Genomic DNA, 14,537 nt, shown 5'->3' with positions numbered 1-14,537 from the left:
TGGCGCCATGGCTCCCTGTCAAGTGCAAGGTCCTGAGTTCGATCCCTAGTTCTGCAAGAAAAAAAATTAAAGTTTGATTGATGGAACCCATTTTTCTTCCTGACACATGCACTTCCCATCTCATTGGACTCTCAACAGAAGGCCAGAGTGTGTGAGGTGTGAGAAGTTACCATCTTGAGGCTCAGGGAAGTTGAGGTGCTGGTTTATAACTCACAGTCAAAGCAAGAACACATATTTCTTAACTCCTAGTCCAGTGCTCTTTCCAAACATTGTCTGTTTAGTTGGTTCTCTTTTGTCAGGCTTTTTTCCTATCATACTACAATTTTCTGAACCTGTCAGGATGTAACAAATGAGGAAAAAGCTGTCTACTGGGCGGAGGTGCTGGAGCGGGACACTATATCCTCACCCATGCTAAGCAAGTGCTCTACCACTGAGCTGTACTCCCAGCCTCATGGAAAGGACTCTGGACTGGGGATCCACTTAGCTGCGAGTGGTCATGCAGTAACTAGAGTTAGGTTCTCCCAGAATCCAGCCAGAAGCCAAAGATTTGCATATAAGGAGATTTTTCAGGAGGTGATCTCAGGAAGCAACAGGGGAGGGACAGTAGGGAAAAGAAACAGAATGCAGGAAGCATTGCACAGGGAATGCTGAGACAATCCAGTTTCCTTTTTATGCAACTGGAACTTGCAACTGATGAAGGAACTAGGGGGAGGCAGTACACACACTGGCTGGAGGGCAAGGGGACTGCAGTAGCCAGCTCTGTCCTGCATGCTGAGCACTGCTGGGGGTAAGTGTTCCTTTCTCATGCCTCAGAGCTGCCCCACAGGCATCCAGCAGACTCAGGCCAAAGAAATGCCTTAGGGAAAGAGTTGTGAGCTCTGGCAATTGGGTGGCACCCCAGTGTGTGTGGGCATGGCTCCAAAAGCAGCCCTATCCTTACCTCCCAGCCGACACGTTCTTCTGCAATGTTGCTTTGCCAAACTCCCATCCAAAAGAGGCATCTATTTCTCTATCTGCTGAATTAAAGTGGGCCCTGTGACTGCTTTGTTAACCTGCCTGGCAGGCTCCCTCTCCTGTTTTTTGGAATAGTGTCTCTTGGAACTTATTCTTTCAGAACCCAGCAGCCACAGAGAGCACTCCAAGCTACTTGGAGAGGGACTAGGCACATATGCAGTGCAACTGCCCCTGTCATACCCCAGCAGACAGCCAGCATCAGCCTCCAGCCTGGGCTGAGTCATCTTGGGCCCCTGGCCCAGCTGAGCCTCCCTAAAGCTGCAACTCCGCCCATCTGACAGTAGCCATACAAGAGACCCAGCAATGGTTAGTTTTCTGTGTCAGCTACAGTACCCAGTACTATTTAACCACACACTGATCTAGGTGTTGCTGTGACCATATCTTATACAGCTAATATATAAAGTCAATTGAATTTAAGTAAAACACATTATCCTTTGTATCCCTGAAGGAATGAAGAGCAACAATGTGTTTCCTAGAGAAATTCCTCCTCAAGATTGGCCTGAGTTTGCAGCCTGCCAGTGAGTCCCACATATTTGCCACCCCTGCAATCACAGAGCTAGTTGTTTCACACATACACACACACACACACACACACACACACACACACACACACACACATGCACGCATGACAGGGAGGGAGAGAGCCAGTCAACCCTCTGTGTCCAGCAGGGTTTGGTTCCCAGATCCCTCATGAGTACCAAAATTTGCACATGTTCAAGTTGCTTATATGAAAGAGCACAGAATTTGCAATAAGTGATGCAATCCTCTTATATACTTTTTGGGGAGGGTCTTGGGCAGACTAGGCACATATTCTGTTCCCAGCCCTCTCTCGTATACTTTAAATCATCTCTATATTATTGATGATTTATTATTAATGATACACAATGTAAAAGTTATGTGTCTTAGTCACTTTCTTGGTGTTGAGACACAATACCACATGCCCACAATGTAAAGGAAGAGAGGGTTACTTTGGTTTGTGATTTTTATAGGATTCAGTCCATAGTCAACTGGCTCCAAGGCAAGAACAACATGGCAGAAGGGTCAGGGGAAGGAGAGTTGCTCACATCATGGCAGCCAGGAAGCAGCAAGAGAAAGGAGGAGCTGGGAGGGGGATGCACTCTTGCAGGCCACACCCCAGTGAATCATGCCCCACCTCTTAACAGCACATTCAGCAGCTGAACTTATTCCTAGGTGAATCTACTGATAAATATAGAACCCCATGATCCAATCACCTTCCAAAAGCCCCACCTCTGAGCTCTGAGAGTCTTGGGGGACATTCTGGATCTAAACCATAACATTATGTAAATAATTGTTTTACTGTATTATTTAGGGAATAATGACAAGAAACAAAGTCTGTATATATTCAATGCAGGTGCAACCATGTAGACCTGACTATTCATACTTGCATACATGTATATTTATATTAAGTACATATAATTTGTTCTGTTTCTCTGGAGAGCTTGATAAAAGCCCAAGCAAGAACCACCCACCTAGGAGCACCCAGTAAACTCACAGAACCACAAAAAGTAACTTTTAAAAATTGTTGTTCATCATGCAGCCAAGGATAGTCAGAATAAGAAGTGACACTGCCTACCATGCAGGTTCTGCCTCTTTGTGCCTCAATTTATCTCCTCCATAGTCAGTGTCTTATCCTAGATTGACCTTTTCCACCTCAAGATCTAGTCACTCCCAAAGGCCCCAACTCTTGACACCAATACACTGGAGACTAGATTTCAACATGTGAACTCTGGAGGGACACAAACATTCAAAGGTATTAATGTCCTGGGGCAACCCAGCATCAGTGAGTGATAGGGTGGGTAGATTTTTAAAATCCCATTCTCATCCCTCAATCAATATGGCTCTGTTCCACTCTACACAGCCACTTGGCTGTCCTGGTAGGGTTGAGCTAGAGCTGGTCATAGTGATAACCTGCCCAGTGAGGTCCCTGACACCTGCTTGCTTTTCTTGTCTACCTCCTATACCTTTCCTCTCTACCATTTCCTGGGATTACCTAAAATCTCCTAAATAAACTGGATCCCCATAACTTTGTCTTGGGATCTGCTTTTGAGAATTGAAATCAAGGTAGGTCATCTGACAAATGATCAAGCTGGTTAATAGTAGAATGAGAATAAGAACCTGAGTCTCTGACTCTAGACCACATCTTGCAGCCTCAGCAGGCATGGATAACACAGGTGGAACAATGGTCCCCAGTGTCCAGCAACCTGTCCTTGACACAGCAAGGCAGCTGTGCTCTGGGAAGCATCATGGAGCCTAAGTGTAACTGGCTTCAAGCAGCAGCCTACACAGCTAAGAACTGGAGCAGGGATTCAAGTAGAGGTCACTGAAGCCAAGAAGGGATCATTTGTCTAAGAATAGGGGGAAGTAGTGGCATAGGGTATTTAGAAATCTCACGGGAACTGGAGGGAGAGGGCTCAGAGCAGCGGAGCACATCTGTAAGTATGACTTTGTGCTGCAGTTTTAGGAGGCCTAGAGGCATCAGTGGGGCACAGACTTGGGCCAGGTGTGCTCACAAGCAGAGCGCAGGTACACAACTGGCAAATGAACCACCCGCCATGCTGCAGGTGCATTGTGCTAGGAAAACGCCTATACCCCCAACATTTCTATGTGGGTTTTATAGGTTTAAATAAGAATTACCACATTAAATGCCACCACCATCAATACCATAGTACACTATATGATATAAAAATGCACTCACAGGGCCAGAGATTTAGCTCAGTGGCACCCAGGCCTGCTTTGCAAGCACAAAGTCCAGAATTCGATCCCAGGTACCCAAAAAACAAAACAAAACAAAAAAAAGCTCTCAGCTACAGATGGCTAATGAGGTAAATTGCCTCATGTTTTCCATAAAATGAAGCTCCACCTAGTTGTATAGTTCTCCACATACTGATTAAAGACAAAAGTCCTCCAAAACATGCTCAGCAAAAAACACAAGATGCAGAACAGTGTGTAAAAAATAAGACTGTGTTTTTTGCGTGTGTGTGTGTGTGTTTTCCAGACAGGGTCTCATTATGTAGTTCAGGCTGGATTTGAACTTGCTGCAATCCTCCTGTCTCAGCTTCCCAAGTGCTGAGATTACAGGTAGCTACCATGCCCCTTCCTAGTATTTTTATACACATGTTTTTTTTTGGTTATCGGAGATCGAACTCAGGTCCTTGTGCTTGCAAGGCAGGCGGCGGAACCACCGAGCTAAATCCCCGCCCCATATACACATTTGTGTTAGGGATGAAGCACAGGACTTTGCATGAACTAGGCAAGCACTCTACCACTGAGCTACATCCCCAGCCCACCATTTTTATTTTTAAAGTTATATAATATCTAGAAATGTATAGATAGATACACATACAGATGCAGACACAGATGTGGTTAGAAATAACAAAGTAGGAAAGGAAACTGGAGGGCTGGTGGCAAAGATGAGAGGGATGATGTTCATAGTATATCCTGTTCACAACTGAATTTTGCATGATGCATTGCTTCAGTGAATAAAAGAAAAGAAATATATGTGGGGTCTCAGAAGTCAGCTGCTAGACAGGCTAGGCCACTGAATGGTGCAGGACCACACAGTCAGAAATGCTACCCCCTGACCACTCACTCTCCCCCAAAGGGACATGCTACCTGCCTCCAGGAGAAGCAATGCTAGCCCATGTTAATGGAGGGCTAGCTAGCAGGTGCTATTCTGGGAGCATCATACCGCTTACTACATTTGATCCTCTCAGCAACCTGGGGAGCAAGGCATCGTTACTATTTTACAAGGGAGGAACTGGAAATATAGCAAGGGTAAGGCATCAGCCCAAGGTCACAGGGTTTGTAAGTGGAGGCAGTAGTACACCGCATAGATGAGGCATCTGAGTTAAAATTCTCCATATCGATATTCAACTGCCTCTCAAGGACACAACAGTAAGTGTCTGATGGAGGAGGGAGGATGCTAGTGTGGCTTCCTCAGTGAGGTGCCCAGGACTGAATGAAGCCAACATCTCTACAAAGACCCATGGATAATCATAGACAATGAGAAGCGGAGCATTCCCTACCTGCTGCCTCATCACCTAATAAACAAAAACCACGAAGCTGTCAAATTAAATGGCATTTATTATGCAAAATTCTTTGGTTTCAACCTGCCTGTAAGTGGGTGGCTAGCGAAGGCCTAGAGTGGCCCTTTGTTTCCATCCCTTGCAGTTAGGAGTACTTGTTGAACCCTGATGAGAAGTGCATCCAAGTGGCAAACAATTACAAAATCCACCACATGAATTTAAAGAAGAACCTTGGCACCAAAGGATTGTTCCCTCATGATTCAGCACCTACAGCCTGCCACTCAGCCTGTGAGCTGCCTGGCCTGGCACACTGAGCTGCAGTCCAGTCCTGCAGGGAGAAAAGGGTACAGGATTTGCTACCTGGAACCTATAACCTCTGAGGAGTCCTCTTTGTCTCCACAGGCATAATCCAGGAGACCTCATGGAAGCACAAATTCACTGGCTTTTGTGGAAATCATAGGCATGCAAGAGCTGGGAGACAGCACCCAATGTAGTACTATCTGTAATCCCAGCACTCATGAATCTGAAGCAGGAAGATCACTACAAATTCGAGCCAGCCTGGGCTACACAATGAGTTCAAGGCCAACCTGAACTACATAGTGAGACCCTGTCTCAAAAAACAAAACAAAACAAGAGCTATGAGGCAGAGTAAGCTCAGCTCATTTAAGTAGTGTCTCTAGCAAGAGGCATTAAACCATTTTATTATTCTCTTTTTGACTATTATTTAGCTTTCATAGAACTCAGGTTTTCCCACATACTAGTTGCTGCTTTACATGATATGAAATGAAATGTGAAAATCATGTTTTCATTTTATTTATTGGAATTTATATCCAACTCATCTCATGAATAAATTAGCTATAATAAACATTTTTAAGGAAAATATGCCTGGCAACCTCCTGTCTTCCTCTATTTGTCAGGGCTTTCCAGAGAAGCAAAACCATACAGAGAGAGAGAGAGAGAGAGAGAGAGAGAGAGAGAGAGAGAGAGAGAGAAGGGCAGTTTAGGAAACAGCTCATGAGATTGTGGGGAATCACATTTAATTTAAGGAACTCCATGAAGGTAGAAGCTAGGGTGGATCCATGAGAACTATACTAATCACTTCTAAGGACAGTGCCCCCAATGGCCTAATTACTTTGCATAAGCCCTACCTCTTACAGGTCCCCATGGAAAACCCATAAACCCTTTGGCACTCAAATAACGTCCAAACCACGGCATCCTCCATAATGTGGGTGGACCTCAGCTGGTCAATTGAGGGACCGAACAGGAAGAGACCTCCACAGCATGATCTAGACTGGTGTTCCATCAAACAATATGGCACCATGCCTAACCACGCAGTCACAGAAAGTTAACCATTACAGCTCCCTTTTAACCCCATCTCCTCCCACTTAGGATGACATCTCACCTTTAGTTCCCACCTTTCCACTTCCTGGCGACTTATGTCTCCCTGTCCTGTTACAACTCCCTCTCTTGTGCTTATCCATCTTTCCATTTTAGATCTTCATTGTTCAACATAGTAGCTACTAGCTCCATGTAGCCTCTTAAATTTAAATGTTAATGCTAAAGTTAAATTAAATTAAAAATTGAGTTTCTCAATTGCAATACCATATTCAGTTGTTCAAGTAGCCACATGTGGCTGGTGGCTATCATATTGGGTAGTATACATCAAAACATTTCCATCATTGCAAAAAAGCTTATTGGATAGAGCTGTTCTAGATGGTTCTTCATGATATCTTTGCCTTCACGATGTCTACACTTCCCTCCTCAGATGTTGACTCTTAATCTTCCTTTTCTAGGTTTGTAGTCTCCCTTACCATCTGTTTAGGTACATAAATCCTCACTGAGAATTTTGTGGAAAGATAATTTGATGTAGTTGTATACTACAAACATAATGCTCAATGGTGGAAGGGGTTACATAAATAGATGTGATAACACAGCCTCCCCATCTACCTCCTAGGTTTGATTCCTCTCTGCTTCCAAAGCCTAGGATGCAATGGCTAACATTGCTACATAGTGATTACAAATTAGATATTTTCTAATGTTCATATCTATTATGAGTTGGATTGTGTCCTCTCTAACATATACACTTTGAAGTCCTAACTCCCAGTATCTCATAATGTGATCTTATTTTAAAAATAGGGGTATTGTAGATATGATTAGTTAAAATGAGGTTATACAGGAAGAGGATGGGCCCTAATCCAATAGGATTCGTACCTTTATAAAAAAAGGGACATTTGGAGACACACACAGGGAGAATACTATAGAATGGCAATGCAGAGGCTAAGGTGATGTGTCTAAAACCGAGGAGTATCAAAGGCTGCATGCAAACCACCAGCAACAAAGAGCAGCATGGACCATGTTCTTTCATCTCCCTCAAAGGGAACCAACCCTGCAGATGCTTTGATCTTGACCTTCTATCTTCCAGAATCATGACACAATAAATCCTATTGTTTAAACCACCCAGGTACTGGTACTTTGTATGGCAGTCCTAACAAAGTAATACAATATCCAATCTGTTAGATAAATTAGACATACTCGATTTAATAAAAATAAATAAATTGCATGGTGTTTACATTTTTTTTTTTTGGTACTGGGGATCGAACTTGGGTCCTTGTGCTTATGCAGCAGGCAGAGAAACCACTGAGCTAAATCCCCAGCCCTACATTTTAAAGTTTTTACATTTCTACCCTAAGATTCCTATGACTACTGGGCTGAGACAGTGGTTTCCCTTGCCATTTGCCTAATAGGTCTATTAGGAACCCATATTCTGAACTAGAATCATTACTATTACACAAACTACCAGCTAACCTTGGCCAATTCTCTTACCTGCCTTGAGTCTTTGTCCTTCTCTGTAAAATAAGGGGATGAGGCTAAAATTCCTCCCATTTTTAGCTAAGACATTCTGGAAACTTACAGGAAATCTTGATGATCCAGGCAGACTTGATGGCCCACAGTCCATGTAGGCTAAGAGTAAAGCTGTTTACAGAAATTGGCTCTGCTAATATAGAAGAACTGAAGAAAAATAGTAAAAGAGATTGTTCTAGCAAATTAAATATTCAAGGTAAAGAACTCTGAATTTATTAAGTCTATCAGCATTTAGAATGCCTAATTTTAGAATAAATATTCCAGAAATATTCCTTTCATTTGCTTTATGTTATTGTTAACAAAGGGATCTGCCATCTAGATTTGATATGTCATTAATGAATCAACTATTGAATGCAATTTTAATTGTTTTACATTATCTGTTCACTATTGAATTATATTAACTTTAGACTCTCTTAAAATGGCCTAATAAAAATTGAGGATGCTAAATGACTGCTTCACCTGTTTATTTTGTGCTCTTTTCTGAAAATCATTAGAAAATAGTTATATTAATTGTTTGGGGAATTTTTTCCTTAAAAACTAAATCTGGGTGGGGAGGTGGAGCTAATAAAATATCCTAAAAAGTAACACATTTTCTTTTGCCAGCTTTGTAATATAATTTTGATTACACTAAAATCAATAAAAGAAACTTTTGCATTCTTCCCCTGAATCAATTTGGTATAACAATTTAGTTAAAGAAACTAAGTGAAAGTTAAATCAGTGCTACCCTTAGGTCTGGCAAGAGACTGTGCCCTAGCTTTTGGGTACTAGAGGCCTGTAATGACTTTTCTCTGGCTATTCCTCAGCAGGAAAGGAGGCCCCAGGATCAGGGCCATGCCCACAGGGAACACACACACACACACACACACACACACACACACACACATCTTCTAGAACACATGCTGGGTGCCCCTGACCTGCCCTATGCAAAGGGGCCCACGCTGCTTTCCAAGCCTTCACAGACCTCTTTGTTGAGTGGACCATCACTGGCATCCAGCCTGATGCTGGGGGAGGCTGAAGCAGACATGTGGGCAGAGTTAGGATTTGTGGGCTGGAGAGCAGGGAGGACATACACACCTCTGTCAGTGAGGAAGGTTCTGCTTCTGCAGGACTAATCTGGGGAGGGGTGTGGGGACTAGGGAAGGAGCCCATCCCGGGCTTCCAGGTTCTTAAGAAGGTGCCTTGGCCAAGGTAGTAACAGAGAATGCCTTTTACCTATAGTTTGTTTTCTTGATTTCTAACTTTGAGCATTGAGGCAGATGGCACTTGGGATTCCGTTTAGGGCCTTGCTCTGGACCTGGCAAGATGAAGGAAGGCTAACTGATATATTGTACATAGTTCCATTCCTCCCACTAATGATCAGCTTACTGGTTTAAGTCACATGTTGCACATAAGTGAGTGAAATTAAAGGCTGAGAAAAGAAACCAAAAGACATGAAGAAGTGAAGGGACTGAAGTGCAGGGTCGGGGCATGGCATATGGTGGCCTTCTTCCGGTGGCTTCTCACCACGTGGTGATGATGAACACTGACGCTGGTTTGTGCTGGGACTTCTCATAGTGGCCAACACCTATTAACTAATCTGTCGCTACACTGATCCCCCCCAACAGCCCCTTCTGTTCCTGTGAGGGGCCTGGCCTCTCAGGACAACCTGCATGTGAAGAAGGAGCAGCTGCCAGGAACCCAGGGAGGATTCCGGGGATGTCCGGGCGCGTTCCAGTCCATCGAGCTGTCTGCACACAGGAGTGCCTCGCAGGCCACAGGTGGACGCCCCCCTCGCCCCTACTGGAGCATTAAACACATCCTCAGAGTTGCGTGCATTTTCAAGTAAGCTCGGAAGTACATCCAGGGTTGTCAGTGCTGGTAGAAAAACAAGCTTATCATAGTACCTGGCACTCAGCAAATCCAGGGAGGGAAGGAGGGAGAAAAGGGGGAAAACAAGAGAGAGAATGCACCTTGTAAAGTTAATGCGTCTAGTGTGAGTTCTTAAGGATGAGGGACAGCGGAGAGGCAGAGAGAGACTCGAACCTGGGGAGAGGCTGACCCCACCCCCACGGCTCCGTCCCACACCGCCCCGCCCGCCTCCTCCCGGCTTCCTTTCCCCACCCAAATGTCTTTGCCACGCCCCTCCACGGTGCCCCGCCCTGCTGTCCCACCTCATACATTTCGCCAGGGCACGTTGCCCCGCCCTAGCAGTTTGCTCCGCCCCCGTCGGCGGCGCGCCGTGTTTACCGAGGTGCATGCTGGGGCAGTATCCGCGGCAACCGGGGTACATGGGCGGCTCTGAGGCCGGGCTGGAGGGCGCAGCTCCCGGCGGCAGCATGCGCTGGGCTCCCGCCACCTCCCTGCCCCTGCTGAGCTCCGAGTACTACGAGAGGGTGGGCCGCCTCCAGCAAGGGCTGCGAGACAGGTACGCTGCCCGAGTGAGACGGGGCTGGCGCTGCTCGGGCCCTCGGGGCGCCCCGTTCCTCACAGCCCGGCCTTGTGCCACGCTGGCCCACCTGGACGCCCCCGACCGAGCCAGGACTGCGGCTTCTCCGGTCCCCAGGGTTGGGGGTGTCGCGGAAGGGCTGGGACTCCTCTGGGCGATCATAGCCGCGTCTCTGAATTTGCCCAGACACGACAGTGGGAGATCTCCTGCCTGTCACTCAACATCAAGCCCTGTGAATTTCTCCAGTCCCCTGCTGCACGCGTCCCCTCTCTCTTCAGATTGTCATCCCACCTTGACAGCCGCTCTGCATCCAGATGACAGGTCCAGGAACTCAGGCAGGGGAGTGAGTGTGTGTTACACATACCGCGCTCAAGTGCAGCAGGCTTTGTGGTTGGTTGGTTGGTTTTTTAGGGGGTAGCTGGGGCTGGCTAAATTTCCAGAGAAGGGATGAAATTTCCAACCAGTGAAGTTCAGCTTCCACAGAGTTCATGATGCCTATGATTAACCTAGAAAAGATGGGAGCCTGAAAACAGCTAGATCTAAAGTGCGTAAAGTAAAAGAACTAGAGAGCAATTGACTATAAATAACCACATGAAAGGAAAGTTGTTGGAACTCATACTTAGCTGCCAAATTAATTGGAGTTAGACATCTCATTAGTTGACAAGAAAGGAAATAGATTTTTGGATCTCTTGATAAATGAAATGTTTAATGAGCGTTGAAAGTTACAAAATCATTTTTGTCAACAGATCTGTCTCTAACAATTCCAAAATGATAGCAATACAATAATTACATATAAGGTAAAGGCAGAAGTGAGTGATTTTGAAGAGGAATTACATTCATCTTATGCTAGATTTAATATTTCTCAATTATTTATAGAGCATCTAAACAGGTCTCCTTAATTGTTTGCACCGTATTTTATCTTTTTTTCCCCAACCTGTTTTCTTCCTAGCATACTGCCACTCACCCACAGGGACCTCTTCATCTCCAACTTAAAAAAAAAAAAAAAAAAAAAATCATTCCCTGCAGAACCTTTCCTGCCTCAACCCATTCCCTAACCTATGCACCCTTAGCATTCTCAAAGCACTCTCTGAGTAGGTTTCCATAGTGTTATAGTGGTTAGTGTATTCACCTAATACATTCAAAGCACTCTCTGGGGGTGGGGGAGGGGTGGAGGGGTTAAAATGACTTGCTCTTTGCATAGACTGAGAATTCCAGGAGTCTAGGAACCAAAGTTAGCTCAATCTGAATACTGGTAGTGGAGCAGGTGGTTGGTAAATATTTGTTGAATTTACCTAAGAAATCCCAAAGTCCACCAGCTAGTGTCTAGGAGCTATGACTGTCTTACATAGAATTCTGTGGCCACATATTGTCACTAAATAATAACCACTTTCCAGCCCACCAGGAAAAGTGGATCCTATATTTCCAAGATGATGTTAAATGTCACCACATCCCTGATAATTAAAGAATAGGATATTGCTGTGTGTTTCAGGACAATTACAGTGCTTTGGGGCTTACTGTCTTTTCTGTTTGAAGAGTGGCTTAGTTATCCCAGGCCTTCAGTTATTGTGTTGCTCAGCTAAAGACCTGATCTTAAAATTTTACTGATTTAAGTGGTCTTTTTTTAAACTAGGTTAATCATGAGTTATTATTGCTTCCTGTGCTAGGAACACCTGGCTGTTTATAGTCCTTATGGTACAATAACTGTGTAATCATTACCCATTTTGTGTTTAACACTTATTGCTTTAATTATTAAGCAAGGTGAGGCTGTTGAAATAATATAAGAAATTCGAGTTAAATTTTATGGCCTGTTTGTGCTTCTGCATTGGGAGATTTGTTTTATTTTTAAGTCAGTACAAATCTGTTGCTGTGTATATTCATTTTTCATTTTAAGAATCCATAACTAACTCTAATTAATGCACAGTACACACAAAATAGAGGCAAATAACTTCAAATAAAGATAAAGCTGCAAGAAAAATGTGGAAACCTGGGTTCTAGTCCATGATCAGTTGAGAGACGTTGATCAGATCCTTTTGGCCTTTCTGAACCTTGACTCTTCTCCAGAAATGAGGTGACTTGAATAATATGTAAAGTAGGGTCATGGATTTTTTTTCTTTATGAGACTAATTAATAGACCTTAAAGTTTAAAAATACTGAAAGATGTAATTTTGCGAAGCAATGCATAAAGGACATCATTGTGTCATGTTTGGATGCACCTTTTTATTACAATCAATCCTTGTGACCACAGGGACCACTGTCTCCTAAAATTCTATAATCATTTCAAAGATTGGAATCTGGGTAGTAGTCAAGATGGTTTATCAATCCAGAAACTTCTGGGGAATGGGAGATTTAAAAACAAAACAAATACTCCCCCACTCTTACCCAGCCCTTTTAGAAGAGATCATTGAAATGTTAGCTGGTCTAATAACTGTACCCTCATAACTGTCATGTTTTTGAGCTCGGGGCATTTTAGCTGTATTCTCACATGGACATAATTTTATAGTCTGAATGTTTTCCTGTAGGTATACAGTGTTCTCTGTGCATTGTGGTGAGAGTCAACAATTGAATCTTGAAGAATTTAATGGAGTGACTTGTAGTGTGTATAATGCCCACAGGCATGGTAGAAACATGTAAGTGGAATTGGCTCTTAGAATTATTGTATAGAAGAGCATCTCCTTTACAGGCCTGTTTTTTCAATGGCAATATTGATTCAAAGTGAGATATCATAATAGTTTAGAAATTGACACTGAGATATTAGTTGAGTAAAGCGGAGGAGAGTGGAGAATTGTGATATTGAGGCAAAAAGAGAGTAATAAATGGCTTAAAAGGAGAACACTCAGTCATCTTAGGAGCACCCAGCTGTGTCAGATGTGCCATGGTCCTGATGAAGGAGTGCAAATGACTGAAAACAGACCATGGAAGCATCTGAGGCAAGCGTGTTTGAAAGGTTCTGAAATATGCATGAAAAGGCAATCCTACAGTAAAGCTTCTGGGATTTAGCTCAGTGGTTCTGGCGCCTGCCTTGCAAGTGTAAGGTCCTGAGTTCGATCCCCAGTACCAAAAAAAAAAAAAAGAAAAAAAAATACAGTAAAGCTTCTCTTGCCTTTTTTACTGGGGTAAATATCAGGTTTTCAGTCTTACATTTGAAACAGGCTGAAGCATTTAGCAGAGTGCTGCAATGCGGATGAGGCCAGTGGTAAAGAGTTGACAAGATTTGTGCCACTCTGCCTGGAATAGAGGGCCATGGGGTGTTTGTGATCGTTCATTGTGTGAAGTAAGCATTCTTTAGGAGAGGAAATGTGATTAGTAGGCATCTACATGTACAAAAGACAGAACAGGAACAAAGAAGTTTTGCATTTGTTGTTAAAAGGAACTTGCTGCTTGGGAGAGGATAGATTTCCAAAGAGACTTTGATCCTTTTTCAGAAAATGTTATAGATTAATTTTAAAAAATCATTTCAAAACAAGTTCAAGCTTTAGAAATGTTATAAATGTGGGACAGAGACCACCAATATTCTCCTTACCCAGATTCCTCAACTACTATTATTTATTTCATTTTCATTTTTTCTACAGCCACCCTTAATCTTTTCTGACCCATTTGAGAATTATAGATAGGATATGCCATTGCTCCTAACATCTCTAGTGAATATTCCCATAAAACAAGTATTATGGGGTAGTTCATTTAGAAATGGCTCGCCAATTAAACGTATTCCAGGTCCTGCTTGCCTTAAATGAAAAATTGAACAAGACAAGCCAAAAGGTGCCAAAAGTTTATTTGAAAAGTGAGGAGTGAAATGGTAAGGGAGAAACTGGCTCTGCAGAGCAAGTTTGGGCCAAACAAGAGAGAAAAAGAGCAAAAATAAAAGTATATCCTAGGCTAGAAGACACAGAGTGGGATACTGTAAGGAGTCATGATAGTGGGCTCCTCCTGGCATCTATGTTCTTATATGTCATCCACATCTCCTAGGATCTCATGAGAAGTCCCGCATACAAGGTCCTGGGAATTACTTGGCACTGTCCTGGGATTTTGTAACTGACAAGTCCTGCTTGTTTCCCTAGCCAGCTTTCCACATCCTACCTCCTATCTCACAGGGTTGCTCTCACACACAATCCCCTTGCAGGATTCAGTCTTGGTACTCCAGTCCACAGACCCTCACCACATTTCCAATTGTCCTAAACATGTCCCCTTTTCTT

At 43.6% G+C, this 14,537-nt stretch overlaps 1 protein-coding gene across 3 annotated transcripts in view; it reads left to right on the top strand.

Moving 5' to 3' along the window:
* The first annotated feature begins 10,136 nt into the window (after nt 1-10,136).
* The window catches only part of Kiz (kizuna centrosomal protein), a 102,163-nt gene continuing 97,762 nt past the window's right edge, over nt 10,137-14,537 (top strand). For all 3 annotated transcript variants that reach the window (XM_013070755.3, XM_021255124.2, XM_013070756.3), the window contains exon 1: nt 10,137-10,326. In XM_013070755.3, the coding sequence (XP_012926209.2) occupies nt 10,157-10,326 (170 nt within the window). In that variant the 5' untranslated portion in view covers nt 10,137-10,156. The remainder of the gene's footprint in view (nt 10,327-14,537) is intronic.

Source organism: Heterocephalus glaber, unplaced genomic scaffold (assembly GCF_053883595.1).
Source record: "Heterocephalus glaber isolate CG9 unplaced genomic scaffold, H.glaber_assembly_v1.0 deba00001532, whole genome shotgun sequence".
Classification (NCBI taxonomy): Eukaryota; Metazoa; Chordata; class Mammalia; order Rodentia; family Bathyergidae; genus Heterocephalus; species Heterocephalus glaber.
The sequence above is the reverse complement of the archived record's forward strand: the minus strand, read 5'-3'. Positions and strand labels throughout refer to the sequence as shown.